Here is a 15,614-nt window from a genome sequence, read left to right on the forward strand (position 1 = left end):
GAAGACGAATGGATTACCAATGTACAGCATCGATTTATCAGAGGTTGTTCCGATTAAAATAAGATCTCTTTGTAGTTATCCATCAGATTTACGAAGAAAATGTGCAGGTTGATGACAATGGATTGCCAGTTTTCTATTCCGTGTGACTTGCTTTTGCTCTAGCTTCCATTTCTTTAAAAAGCTATTAAATCTGAACTGATGTGATGCAAAATACAGAAACTCGAACACTTAATCCTAAACAGGAAAAGATAGCTTAGCTCCAATGCCGCATCTGCTGCACGACGATAATGCTTTAGCACAAACTTTCTGAACATGATCATGCTCACTTGTTTTACCAGTAACCCCAATGATATTAAAACAAATATTTTTTCCATATTCATGAGCTTCTCAGTTTTCCAACACACAAAAACCTGGCCATGAGCTAGCCACAAATTGCAGGCAGTATCAAACATAAGGAACACTCTGAGGTAAATTATCTTCCAAGCATTTAAAATTAAGATGTTTTTTAGCATTTTACAACATCTAGGGCAAGTGGGAAATTAATTCCAACATTGTAACTCCCCAGTCCCCATATTTAAACAATGGATCTCTCTGAAAGAACAGAAATATACTCAAAATCAAGAACGATTTCAACTGAAAAATATATTCATGGGATAGTGCTAATTAGAATTGACTACCCATTTCCTATGTTAGAGTATGAATTGCAGTGGACCTCTCTAGATCCAAAACAATTCTTGCGGCCTCAACAACGATCTGTCCATTCACATAGTGTTGTCTACATACGGGCATGTAGACGTCGGCCCCGCCAATGAGTTCAGTTTGTGTTTCCTTTGTCTTCCTCAGAGTAAAGAAAGCACGCCGACCACAAAGTTCACACCGCGCTGTCAACTTAGTGACAGAATCAGCAATCGGAATGATATCAAGAACTGAGCCAAATCTCCTCCTGCCAAATATAATATGCCAAAAAAAAAAAAAACGAAATAATTGTAAATGTCGTGTTGCACTATAAGAATCCAACTTGTAAGTCTCCTAAACTTGGATGAAAGCAATAAAGGATCTTTTTTCAAATGCTCTTGGAAGATGCCCTAATTACTTGCATTGTTAAGCAAAAATCGGAAAATTAGTACTTCCTACACTGGAAGGCAATATATCAATAATAAGATGCTCAAGATGTTTATGTCATAGTTCGAAGTTTCAGTGGAAACTGCAAAACTGGAAGTGAACAGAAACAAATGATATTAACTCAACCCAAACCAATCCAAAACAAAAACATTTTAATTTCAGTTAGAACGTCTCTAGAGAAGTATTAGCTTTCGGATATCAGCCGCCCAAATTAACCCTACTAGCTGATAGTGCCAAATTCAATTCATTTACCAATTACTTATGTTTTGAAGTTTTTTTTTTAATAATCTTGGGTTAATCTCCTCGATGGCCAAAAAATGAATAAATATGATTATTCTAGCTCCCTGCATTTTGACTGATATTTTGAAAATTTGGAAGACCTTTTAACCAAAACTAGAAACTAAAGCTTGGAATCATCAAAACTGCAGAAAATACAAAAAAGAAAACTGGGATCTCAGGTTATAGTGAAACCAAAACCAATATTTCAATCTAGTGTACAAGAATGTTTATGCGAATACCTCAAGTAGTCGCCATCCAGGCCTGCGACAATAACAGTCTTCCCATCATTGTCAGCTGCTTTACAGCAGAAGTCATAAAGATCTTCAAAGAATTGTGCCTCATCAACTCCTATAACGTCCAGCTGCCAGGTAGTATTATTAGCGAATTAATTTACAGATATGCTAGTTGGTATCAATCTATTGTGAATAAAGCATGTGAAACCAGAGAAAATGCATTTCTTTTAGATAACAAAGGTGCTACAGTTTCGTGAGGACAAAATTCTAGAGGAAAATGAGAAACTGAGATCGTTATGACTTAAGAATAAGAAAACGAAGCAAAATTGATATAAACAGAACTTAAACCAATACATTTACGAGCTAGAAAGAGATTATACTTTTTTACGCAAATCCTTTCCCCGACTAGCATAGATTCTAGTTAGCATGTAGCAAATATGCATAGTTAAGAAGCATTAAATAAACTTGAGAAACTGGTCCAGCATTATACTGACTTGAGCTACCAAGGCAAATAAGTAGTATGAAATACTAGTCCTCAAAGCTATTGAATGGCCAAGACAACTCTATTGACAGCTCCTCAAAATAAGATGTCGAAGAGGGGGAGCATTAAACGAGACGTTTTAGAAAGTTCAGATCCCTGATGGCTTGATAATGACCATCAGACCAACAAAGGCTGAGAGTAGATGAGTACATTTGAAATTTCCTTCCCGCATGCCAGAGATTAGTGAAGCATAAGAAGAGAAAATCTCCTTCAGTTTCTGAACTTCACATTCAATCCGACTAGATCAGTATAGAATTGCCATGCAACTTTTACTCAAAGTTAAATAAAGGTAGAAGGACATGGAGACACCCTCAACTATATGTTGTTCCGTAATAGAATCCGTATTTTTATTACCTACTATTCTTTTTTCAAAGTTTATTCCCCAGTCCTCTTATTCAGCTTAAACAAGTGAACGGTATGAGACTCATACACCAAGTGTAAACGGTTTCAAGAAACATTATACATAAAGACCAAAAAACAGAAAACATAAACCAGGCAACGTGGATGCCATAAGCCAAATTAAGAACTTCTAAAACACATAAAAGAGCACCAGAAAGAATTTTTAAATCAAAAAACAAGTAAAGCTATTATTAAAAATACTTTACAAAAACTAGTCAACTTGCAATCACCTTATCATATTCTTCATCTCCCAATTTATCTCGAAATGTTGAAAGCTCCGAGAGAGCCCAGCATGGCATCTTCACCCCATTATGTGTCACTATAGAGTCCAATCCATACCTTGTGTCCTTGTTGGATTTTATGAGTGCCACACTTCTGCTCACAGAAAGAAAACAAGATGAACTGTGCATCCACTTGTCTAAACTAACTGCAGTTTCAGCACCATTTCTGCTTTTACATTATTTTCTTACAATCTCAAATTCACAAAAACCAGAAAAAAAAAACAACTACATTTGTCTTAAGTTGTTTATATGTGCTTAAGTTTTATTTTCTAAATAAGACGACAGTATACAAATTTGTAAAGAAACGATAATTTGCTTGACAGTAGGCATTGCAAGAAAGAAAATAAATAAATAAAAGCAGCAAAGCAAACATGTATACAACTGCAGCTAAATATGTTCCCAGTTTCAGCTTCTGCAGTTTCAGCTTCGTTTTGTTACAATAGTTTAAACTGAGTAACAAATACTCAAATTGAACTAATTTCACTTGCACAACATTTCCTCCCCATCCAACAGCAAAGCCATCTATTTACCGCAATACCCCACGGGACAAAGATGTTGTAATCTGATTAGAATCAAATGGTAAATAAAATGGCAACTCCTAAGCAAAACCAGAGGTCAGCATGATGAAGGCCAAATGAGCCATAAGCTTATTCAACAAAGAAGCACTCTTTACATAAATTCCATAACAATTGCACAACATACTTCATAAACATCTCGGCAGTTAAAAGTTAACATATTGATATCCAGAGGATCGTTGCAGCCAAATAATCGCAAGAATGGTTGTACAATTGGAAAATCAGTTGTCGACATAAGCTCAAAAACGTACAGCACACGAACAAGGGGCCTTTGCATACCCTTCAATGTTTGGGAATCGCAAAATATATTCTTTTAATCTCTGAAAATTTGTTTAAAAATAACTTTCCTTGTTAAAGAATATCTCTTAAAATACGAGTTTACTGTCATTTTCATTTCTAACTTGTCTATTCTGTCGCTCAATTAGTTTTCTGAGTGAACTCTACAATGTTAAACCCATGCGCAGATTTGGAAAAGACGTGTTGTCAAGGGCAAAAACTGCAGTAACAGGAGCTTCGCAGTGTATATCTATAACAATAAACTACGAAGAAAAATTCAAACTTTCACTGCTTTATATGTAAGCAATTCCCCCTAAATTTGTTAAATGGGGTACTCAAAATTGCAACTTTTTGAGCAATAACATATAGAAATGGGGTTCTAAGCGCAAACCTTCCGTTGTCGGCCTCCGATCGAACTCGACGGAGGAGCGCCGTGGTTTTCCCAGCAAACATGGGCCCAACGATCACATGAATCTCGCCGTACGGAGCTCGGACGTCCAACGGACGATCGGGCCCGTCCACGGGGGCCGCACAGAAGGATCGGAGGGTTGGGGATGAGGGCTTCGGGAGGTGAGAAAGGCGCGACGATTTCAGGAGAAATTTGGGACAGGGAGAAGACGAGGTGGGGGGAAGGAGAAGAAGGGGGGAAGAAGGGGAGGGTTTCGGGAGGAGGTGGTGGTGGGAGTGGGAGTGGGGTAGGAGATATCGCATGGCGTTAATGGAGCGCATAGCGAGGGAGGGGGAGGGGGAGTATTTTGAAAGTTTAGGGTTTTTGAATTTAATTTCGGAGTTTCGGAGACGAGGGAGGAGAGAAGGGATTTAGGGGTTTGGAGGGAAGAGACGAGAGGAAAGAGTGAGCGAGGTCGGAGCGGGAAAGAAGGGAGATTTTTTTTTTTTTTTTTTTTTTTTTTTTGAGAAAGAGGTAGAGCGCTACCCGCTTCATTCATTGAATAGACGAATTAGGCTATAAATATGGGGCAACAAGACCCCGGAAGTGGAAAAAAAAAAAAAGGTTACAAAATAAGGAGAGAATCCCACTCTTTCGCTAGAAGTTTTAATCTGTGAACCGTCAGTTCGGGATTTAGAACTCTAGTTTTTCACACAATTTACCAGCAACCTATTAGATTAGCAAGTCTGGTTCCCTTCTTTAGAAAGTCCCTTCTGCCCATTCACCTATCCCATACTAGGTTCATGTCGTCTCCCAGGTCATGAGCGTGTATATCGTTCACCCCAGACACTAGGAAGAACTTACAGAATACTCACCGGGTGAACAGATGGTCCACTAATTCCTTGCCTGACCCACAAAGTACACAAATAGGGTCTTCCAACCAACCCCTCTTAACTAGTTTATCACGTGTAAGCATCTTTTTTTTTTAGAACCAACCAGCTGAATACTCTAACTTTCAAGGGGATCTTGAGGTTCCAAATGTTGGTGGCACGTGCGTCTCTCGTCTCTCCATCCGTCAATGCTGAATAGAAATATTTATTAGAGAAATGCTTTTGACACTTCATTTTTGTGATACTCCACTATATTATTACTACTATGTTGATATAGATATGCAGATAGATTAAAATTTAGAAACGTATGGTAGAATAATAGTGCATAAGATTTAACAATAGTGCGCACGATTCTATATAAATTTATACATATATGAATTCTATATTATTACTATGTTTTTTCAGATTTTTTATTTAAAAAAACAAAATTTGTGAAAAAATAGTATTTTCTGTAAAAAGTTTTTTTTTTCTTTTTTAAGAACCACCCTCCACATTGAATTATTAATTACAATTATAAGGCCAATAAAGGGTTGATAGACTTTTTACCGTACATATAAATGAACTAGAACAAAGCAATAAATTTTTTTTTTAAGCTAAGGATTAAAATAAAATATAGTTAAAGTTTTAGAGACTAAATTAAATTATTATTAAAATTTAGTATTTCAAATATTAAAATTAAAATTTGAGTATCAAAATAAATCTTGCGTTCACCTCTGGGCCTAATAATGCAATATGGCCCTAAATTGTTGGTGGAAATTTGACTAGCTTAAATTTTACACTTTACATTTTTATATTTTTAGAATTATTTTATCTTAGTCTCTGCCATCATGTTTGGATGTTGAAGAATGATTGGCTGAAGATGAAGATCACTTGCATGCTCTTCTTATAAAGACTTCGGGTTAATTACACTCTCCAATCTTTGCACTGTTTTTTTTTTTTTTTTCTTTTTTTTTTTGTTGACAATTAAGCTTCTAACATCTTGATTTATTGTGATTGCATTCCAACTAGGGATGTCAATAGATATGGATATCCGAAATTTTATTCGAACCTAAACCCGAATGAAACGGATATATCCGATGGATATGGATATGGATTCGAATATGGATATCAAAAATAGAAACCCGACGGACATGAATTCGGATATGGATTTTGATTGTACCCGACCCGCCTGAACCCAAACCCAAACCCGACCGGAACCAGGCCGAATCCGAATTTGTTTTGTATTATATATGATGGCTGGGGCTACTATACTCTTATGAGTATAGACCCCCTCGTACTCATAAATTTTTAACTGTTGATTGATGGGATGTTTGATTAGGATGATGGTGGTCCCTACTTAGAATGATAGTGGTCCCGTAGGGTTGAGTGGGTAGTTAGTTGAATAGTATGATCTAACGAATGAAATGATCAATGGAATAAATCTAAGGGCTGAAAACTTATGAGTATTAGGGAGTCAATACTCATAAAAGTATAGTAGCCGGACTCATATATATATATATATATATATATATATATATATATATATATATATAAAAGCAAAATTTTGTTTCTTTGACAAAAAATGGATATGTTTAACTATTAAAATGAATGATATAATTGTGACATCAACTTTGATTCACTTCCGTTCGCACACGGTCAAATAATTCAATTTAGTAATTCTAGTTAAATTAATTCGCCTAGGATGAAGAAATTCTTGGTTGTTCTAAAATCACACCATAGTCGATTGTTCTGGCAAAAAGAAGCCACATTTATCAGAAAAGGAAACCAAATGGAGCTATTCCATTTCCAACTCACTTCNTCACACCTGTAATCTGTTATAGAGAACTTACTTTTGAAATTAAATAGAAAAATTTATATTTTAAGATTTTCACATCAGTAATCTGTTATAGAGAACTAACGTATTTATTGCTGTTTCTATTTTTATTCTTATATTTAAAATTTTTCGTACGGAAAGAGAAAAATTGGCGCTAATTTTCTCGCCGAAAAATGGATCTGTCGACAGACCCAAATTTGAATATACGTGCTTATATATATATATATATATATATAAATTTGATGTTATATTTGAATTTGTATTTTAAAATTTTAGGTTTAATATAATATATTTTGAAATATTGAAAAAAGAAATAATTGTTTCCGGTTCAAATTTTCGGGTTTGGGTTTGGGTTCGGGTTTCGGATTTTTTGTCGGGTTCAAGTTTGGATATGGATTTTTAAAATCCGTCGTGTTCGGGTTTGGATTCGGGTTCGGATTTGGGTCTCGGGTTTGGAGTCGGGTTCGGGTTTTTAAAAATCCATCCCGAATCCGACCCGTTGACATCTCTAATGTCAACAGTTAAAAAATATGTTAAACTTAATGGAATCACCATGTCAGCACTTATTTGGCTTTTTTTTACATGTAAATTTTAGGCCCTAAACTTTACACATTTTTTATATTAGTCTCCAAAAATAAAATTTTAGATTTTTGAACTTAAGTTCTGAATTAATATTAAAATTAAAATTTTAAACTAACTAAGAATTAGAATTTCGAATTTAAATTTAAAACTACAATTTGATTTAAAGCTGAATAAGAAATTTGAATTGAAATTCAAAATTTAAAATTTAATTTTAAATTGAATCTAAATTTTGTTTTCAAACATAAATTTTTTATTTTTATTTTGATATTTGACTTTGCATTCGAAATTTGAATTTAAATTTTAAATTTATATATAATTTTAATTTTAATTCTAATTTATAATTTAAATTCAAATTTTGAATTATATTTCAAGTTTTGAATTCAAACACAAAATTACAATTTTGAATTCAAAATTTAATTGTGAATTTGATTTGATATTTCAAATGAAAATCTAACTTTGAATTTAAATTTCAATATGAAGCCTGTATTTAAAATTTAAACTTAAATTTTCAGTATTAATTTGTAATTTGAATTGAAAATTGGAATTACATTTCAAATTTTGAATTCTAAATTAGAATTAGAATAAGAATTTGAGCTTGAACTTGAAATTTTGAATTCAAAGTCTAAATTTGAATTTGAATTGACATTTCAAATCTAAATATGAGTTTGAAAATGAAATTTAAAATCTGAATTAGAATTTAAAATCAAGTTCAAATTTTGATTTTAAATTCTAAATTTGAATTCAAAAATTTAAAATGAATTTGAGATTTGATTTCAAATCTAAATTTAAATTTAAATTTTGAATTCAAATTCACATTTTGAATTTGAATTTAAGATTAAATACAAAATTAGAATTTGAATTTAAATTTAAATTTTAATCCAAAAGCAAATTTTAAATTTTAAATTTAAATCTTAAATTCAAAATCTTGCTTTGAATTTATAATTTAATTCAAAATATAATGTAAATTTAAAATTTAAAATTATAATATAAAAATTAAAATTAAAATTAAATTTAAATTTAAATTGTATAATTAGCTGGTGTTGATACAGCACAACCATGGCGTGAGATAGTACTGGGGTGGTACTTTCTGTCAATTTTAACACCTTTGTAACGGCTGTGACTTAATTATGATGAAATCAAAAAATTGGGGACTTAATTGTAAAAAAAAAAAGGGATTAGAGGCCACAGTGAGAAAAGTGTAAAAATTGGAGACCAATGGTGCAATTAACCTAAAAACTTTTGATGAACTTCATTACTGCAAAAATTTAGAAAGTATTTTAGAGTTCGCTTACATTTTACAATATGATGATAGAAGTGCTGTCGTGAAAGTAAACATTAATCATTACAAGTTGAGAGTTATAAAGTGCTTTTAGTTTTTTTTTTTTTTTTTTCTTTCAAGATAAGAGAGTGAGTGTTTTCCTTCGCTCGAATTTCCCCACAACGTCTTTACTAGAAGAAATATAATGTAAGCATTTGGCAATAGAAGAACCTGAAGCTTTTGACAAGGGAATAGCCAAAATAAAAATGTGACACCTTACTTTTCATAGATCATTCATTTTAGGACTATTTTAGTTCTAATACACTTAATTTCTTAATCTTTTAGATCTAGTCATCACTGAAAATACTATAACCGAGTTAAAAAATTTAGTCATATTTTATCTTATATATAGTACTATTTCAAATTCTGGAGTCTCACATTCTTTTTTTCATTAAGTTCTGATGTTTTTGTCAGGCTCAGATACACTCATAAAAACCATACGATATCAGACTTATCACACTAGCCTTTGCTGATCTTGTACAGAACCGCGCTCCACTCATAACAATCATTAGCGATAGAGCCTCGCTTTGCCTACAGTATAACATGGCTCAGCCAAGATTCATCTCACACTTTCAGTTAGTAATTGCCTGCAATACCAACTGTAACGCTCTACTTCTCAGGAGGGTCATTCATTCTAAAACTACTCTAGTCTTAGCATGCTTAACGTTTTTAACCTTTTAAGCCTAGCCACCGCCTAAAATACTATAATTAGGTTAAGAAATTTAATCTTATTATATCTTATATATATATATATGACTATTTCAAATTCCGGAGTCTCACATTTTAAAGTAAACACTACTATTACATTATGTCTCGTAATACTTTTGTTATGAAATTTATGTAATCAGTTTTTTTTTGGAATATGTTTATGTATATATATTTGTGACGTATTAGACAGAAAAAATTTTGTCCGTTCGACCGGTATGGTGCATGAGTCCGATGAGCGCTTCCGCTATCGGCTCAGTATGTAATGGAAAATTAAAGATTTTGATTATAAATTTTAGTTTTTTCTAAAAAAATTTAATATAAAAAATGAAGCTGTTCTAGTGAGTATCAATTCTTTAGAAACAATCTTAGTTGGGTAAAACTGGCCCTTGGGCTTTGTTTGACTTAATAGGAGCTATATTAGAAGTGTAACTTGGGTCAATAGACCTACTTAGACGAGCTACAAACTTTTCCATTAGAGCCACCTCCACAGCTTTTAATTAGTTTCAACCAATGAAAAGTTTCCATTCAGAATTCGTACTTTAGGCTATGTTTGTTACATGAATCTCTAAGAGTATGATTATAACGACCAAGCGCGATTCAAAAACAATTGACAACTAGTTAGAATACAGGAGAAGAATTAAACTCCTACAAGCTTTTTTGCATTCACATGAATAAGCATACAATTGAACTCCTACAAGCTTTTTTGCATTTGCATTCACAGTATAGGTATACAGTTGTCTTTTAGCAAAATCTTAAGTATGCAAAAATATCGAATTTGCAGAGACTATTAAGACATAAAACATAGGGGGTAGAATATATAAGAGTAACTGAACAAATTCTCACAACCATCAACCATCGGAAAGTCAAAATGAAATGCCAAGTGGAAAATTCAAATTCTTTGACATGAGGATATGTAATATAAAGTTTCTAGAAGAGACAGTAAGCTAAGGTTTAACCTTCTGTTATGCGTTATGCTACCATAATATGACCCAGCAACGGTTATGACAAACTTACAAATTAGCCATCACCTCAGAATTTTAGCCCAGATTTTACTTGTAAAGGAGAAATCAACCAAGAGAAGGCTTGCTGAAATATATAAGACTAGTTGGACGTTCAAACATTTTTCTCTTTTGATGATACAAGCCTAGTAAAATATGAAATACAGGACAAGACTGAACAGATTAGATATCAAATTAAACGTGACATCAAGTTGATATAAACAAATATAGATAAACGGAGAGGCCTTACACACACACACACACGTTACTATGCTTGCAAATAGAAAACGACAAATCATGTTATGCAATCTGTATTTCCTCACACTAAGTGACACTTAGGTAGTATTTAGTTTGGGAACAAGGGAGGAATAAGCACTTGTTCCCCCCTTTGTTCCCAAAGGCTGCGTTTTTAGAAATGAGATTGATATGAGATTGATATTAGAAGTAAAACTAAGGCACAAAGTTTCGGCAGTTTTTAGATAGTAGCAGGTCAATAGTAGATAGATGATGTAGATAGATGATTCAAAAGAGTTTCACAGCAGAATGTTACTTAAGAGAGTTTTACAACACTACTACTAAAATCAGTAAATGCTAAAGTACTCTAGCATATATGTCTTCTAGCAACCTGACCTATCAACTCACTAGCCACGCCACCACGGGTGCGCCGTCTCTTTTTATGTCTCGGAGACGACATCCCTCCCAGTATAGCAGCCTTCGCCACAATTGGGCGGCTTGGAGACATCCCTCCGAGTGACTGTCATTCTCCCCCCCCTCCTAGTGACTATCTTTCCCTCCTCCCATCTGTTGTCCATAGGTTTCATAGGGGGCAATATGGCATCCCACTCCTCTTTAGTCCTATCAGCGAGCCAACCTGGTGCAAATCTGCACCCTTCGTACTGCTCTTTGTAACGGTCGCAATTCTCCACCGACTCTTTGAAGAGCACGAAGCGCCGCTCCTTCTCCTCAGCATTCGCGTATGTTTGCTCATACTTCACCATCCATTCTTCATGCATGCGGCGGAGCTCTTCTTCATTCCTTTCGGTGGTCATGCTCATTTTGGTGGTCATGCTCCTACCAGCCTTCAGCATGCCATTGAAGCCTTCAGTTAGAGTCTGCCAAAAATTCGACATTATGCCCCTGAGACAACAAATTGGAATTAGATGATGAAAAGAACCAACCAACACAAATGCGCCGTAAATTTATCAGCTGCATTAGAGAAAATTAAACATCAAAGAGAAAAATAATAATCTGCTGTTCTTTCCTACAGAAAAGGAGCAATCTTCTGCAGTTTCTTCAACATCAAAAATCAAAAATCAAAAATCAAGCTAGGGTTGTTATTTTTAGGCATCAAGAAGCAAGCTAGCCACTCAATCTCTAAAACACATTATATGAACTTTAGGGCATCAAAAATCAAAAATCAAAGAGAGAAAACACAAATAAAAAACTATAACAATAATTAAAAGATAAAAAAATTAAACCAAAGATTAAAACAAAAAAAAAAAAAACTAGGGTTTTTAATTTTAGGCCAACACATAGATTAATTAGGGCATAAAAAATCTAACACTTTTTCCCTAACATTTCCAAATCAGATCCAGGAAAAGCAAGCAATAAAAAAGAGATCAAGAACTAATCGTACGAAGAAAAATCCACTAAAAACATCATAAATTAATAAGAAACAGAAAAACCAAAGCGCTTGTTAAGCATGTCCCTTAGAAAGATTCAAACTAAAATTGAAACAAGAAATAGGTTCAGATCCGACAAATACGCAACAGACCTGAAATCGACAAGTGAAAAAAGAAGCATACACACTAATTAAATCGACGAAGAAAGGTGGGAAAAAAATACCTCCAAATCGGATCTAACTCCAGTTCGGAAACAAAGTGAATTAGCCAGAGAGAAGAAGAGGTTAAATATGTATACGAAAATGGCGAATAGAGGGAAGGAGATCGCGGAGATTACCTGGGAGAAAGAAGCGGTCGAAGATGGAGGTGTGCGCGCGAGCGAGAGAGCGAGAGAAAGACAGATACGAAAATGAAGAGGTTCAAAGGGTTGGGGCCTTCCTTGGCGGGTTCGGGGGTTGCTGGGTAATTGTAACTGTCAAAATATGCAACGTCATCTTTCTTTGGTGTAATCTTTTATATGTAACCCTTTTTTCATAATAATTTGAATTATAGAGAAATGCTTTAATACGCCGGCTCATTTAAATCTAATCATTTATTTTGGAGGATACGATTAACTTTTAAACATTAGTAACCTACTCAAGAGGTTGCCAATTAAAATCAATTATAAGGACAATGTTGGAAAATAAAGGCCAATCAAATACCAAATTAATAGTTTCCAATACTTTGTTTCCTTATTTAATTTGTTACTTACCACATACCAAATTAATAGTTTCCAATACTTTTTTTTCCTTATTTAATTTGTTACTTATCAAATTAGATAGTAGCTAATTTTATAAGTAAAATTAAAATTTAACTTGAGTTTTAAATTTATATTTATTATAGTATAAATTAAATTTTAAATGAGTAACAAATTTTAAATTCTAAGTGTTAATTCAATACTAAAGTAACATAAAAGTTCAAAAATGTTAATCTATTTTAAATTCGAGTTTAATTTACACTGCACTTATAAACCCAACTTTTATTTTTTTTAAATAAAAGTTTCTATTTTTTAAAATAAAATTCAAATTATTAACTCAATATTGAAACAGCATAAAAGTTCAAAAATATTAATCAAATTTAAATTTTAAATTTGGATCTAATTTGACTCTATTAGTTTGATTTTTAGATTTGAATTATTCTTGTTATATTAGTTAAAATTTTTAAAATTTAATAACTCCATTGATTGTCAATTATTCTAATTCATTTTTTCTTAAAATTATTAAATTTGATAAAAAATTTATAAATTCAATAAAATCTCCTTTTTAACAAAACTACTTTGTTTTAAAAATTAAAAGTAAGGGCACATTTCAAAAATGGCAAAAGTTTCAAAAATGACTCTATTAGTTTGATTGGAAACTTTCACGAGGCGAAGAAGGGCGAGAGTCGTGGAGTAATGCTAGACTAGATCTCATAAATGGCAAAAGTTCAAAATTGTCCTCACAAATATAGCATTAAGTGGATTTTTTAATGACCAAAAGGCCCTCAATAGATGTACCGGTTAACCGGTACCGGCGAACAAATAGCCGGTCACCGGCTTTGCCTTACTAAATCATAGCCGTTCACTGTACTAAATTAATGGACTGGATTAAAGTGGTGTATAGGAGAATTGCTCGGAATCAAATACTCTAGCATTATAGTTTATTTCGATATAACCAGATATCTAAGATCTCTAAATCAGATTACTATCTATATTTCCGCATTTGATTTAATATGATAATATAATGCTGGATTACAGTATGTATGAAATTACTATGTTTAGTTAATTTTACAAAATTTAGTAATTCTGACAATAAAGTATAATCTATTCTAAATTGTTCGTAGTCATATTTGGCAATTTTTTTACCCATTATAAAATAATAATTATTTTGGTAAATTTTATTTTAAAATAATTTAAATTTTGAATTTAAATTCAAAATTTTAAAGCTTGATAAAAATATAAAATTTAATATTTTAATTTAAAATATAAATGTGAAATTTAAAAATTTAAAACTTTATTTCGATATAACCAGGGATCTGTTGCTGACAGAAAACTTGGTTGATTCTTTGAAGAGCCAAATATCATGCTGCATAAAGACAAATATAAAGTAAGTATGAACATAAGCTACTAGAAGTAGCAGAATCTTATGCTCTATCTAGATTTTCGTTTCTTCCTAATTGGAAGGGAAAAAAAAGCATCGATTGCGCAAGTACCACATGCACCGGCCTCTAGTACTGCAAGATGAATGCGAATGGATTAACAATGTACAGCATCTATTTATCATAGGTCGTTCCGATTAAAATAAGGTCTCTTTGTAGTTATCCATCAGCTTTACAAAGAAAATGTGCAAGTTGATGACAACGGATTGCTTTTTTGTTTTTTTGAGAGATAGGTAGCACGCTANTATAAATATAAATATATTCTGTATAAAATAATTAGTTAGATGGTGGGCATCATACACTTTCGGCCTTTTTTACAATATCTTATATAAAATTTTTTTTTTTTTCAGAGATAGATAGCACGTTATCCGTTTCGTTTATTTCATTTAGAAATAAACTTAGCTGAAAATGTGAATCAACTAGAATTCGAACTTGGGTCTCGAGTACCAACCATCAAACTCTTTGCCACTTGCTCTAGAGACGGTTAGTAACTCCAATACTTAATCCTATAATACAAGACAGAATAGCTTAGCTTAGCTCTGATGCCGCATCTGCTGCACGATGGATAAGAGGGTTGAATAAATTCGAAAATGCTTTAGCACAAACGTTTTGAACATGATAATGCTCACTTATTTTACCAGTAACCCCAATGATATTAAAACAAATATTTTTACCATATTCATTAGCTGCTTGTAAGTTTTCCAGCACACGAAAACCTAGCCATGAGCTAGCCACAAATAGCAGACGGTATCAAACATAAGGAATACTCTGAGGTCCAATATCTTCCAAGCTTTTAAAATTAAGATGTTTTTTAGCATTTTACAACATCTTGGGCAAGTGGGAAATTGATTCCAACATTGTAACTCCCCAATGCCCATATTTAAACAATGGATCTCTCTGAAATAACAGCAATATAATCAAAATCAAGAACGATTTCAACTGAAAAATATAGTCATGGGATAGTGCTGCTAATTAGAATTGACTACCCATGTCCTATTTTAGAGTATGATTTGCAGCGGACCTCTCTAGAGCCAAGACAATTCTTGTGGCCTCAGCAACGATCTGTCCATTCACATAGTGTTGTCTACATACGGGTATGTAGACGTGTGGTCATGTTTGGAATAATTAGTATAGATAATTTGATTCGTACCTCAGAAAATATTAAAAATATTATAAATAACCTTACAAAATATTAGTAATATCAAATCAAACAAAAAAAAAACAAGATGAGAAAATATTTAATAAAGTTGAAGAACTATTTCAAAATATCTTATTGTCAAGAGAGCTTCTTATATTTTCTATATTAGAGAAGATAGCTGCATTTATTTAAAATTATTTCGTAATTTTAAATTAAATTGTGCCTAATATTTTGTAATTTTAAATTAAATTATTTCGTAATTATTTCTATAATATT

The 15,614-nt window shown here is 32.8% G+C and overlaps 1 protein-coding gene and 1 pseudogene across 1 annotated transcript; both read right to left on the bottom strand.

The window, feature by feature from the left end:
• Positions 464 to 4,561, bottom strand: LOC109712210 (annotated as a pseudogene).
• LOC109709291 lies at positions 10,855 to 12,486 on the bottom strand. Its single transcript, XM_020231454.1, has 2 exons — positions 12,363 to 12,486; positions 10,855 to 11,540 (listed from the first exon to the last, which is right to left on the bottom strand). Exon 2 carries the CDS (start codon positions 11,531 to 11,533, stop codon positions 11,078 to 11,080), a length of 456 nt encoding a protein of 151 aa, XP_020087043.1. The 5' UTR covers positions 11,534 to 11,540; positions 12,363 to 12,486; the 3' UTR covers positions 10,855 to 11,077.

This window comes from Ananas comosus, linkage group 1, assembly GCF_001540865.1.
Source record: "Ananas comosus cultivar F153 linkage group 1, ASM154086v1, whole genome shotgun sequence".
Lineage (NCBI taxonomy): Eukaryota > Viridiplantae > Streptophyta > Magnoliopsida > Poales > Bromeliaceae > Ananas > Ananas comosus.

Coding starts and splice junctions, on each gene's coding strand:
- LOC109709291 (XM_020231454.1), bottom strand. CDS start 11,533: ATGTCGAATTTTTGGCAGACTCTAACTGAAGGCTTCAATGGCATGCTG.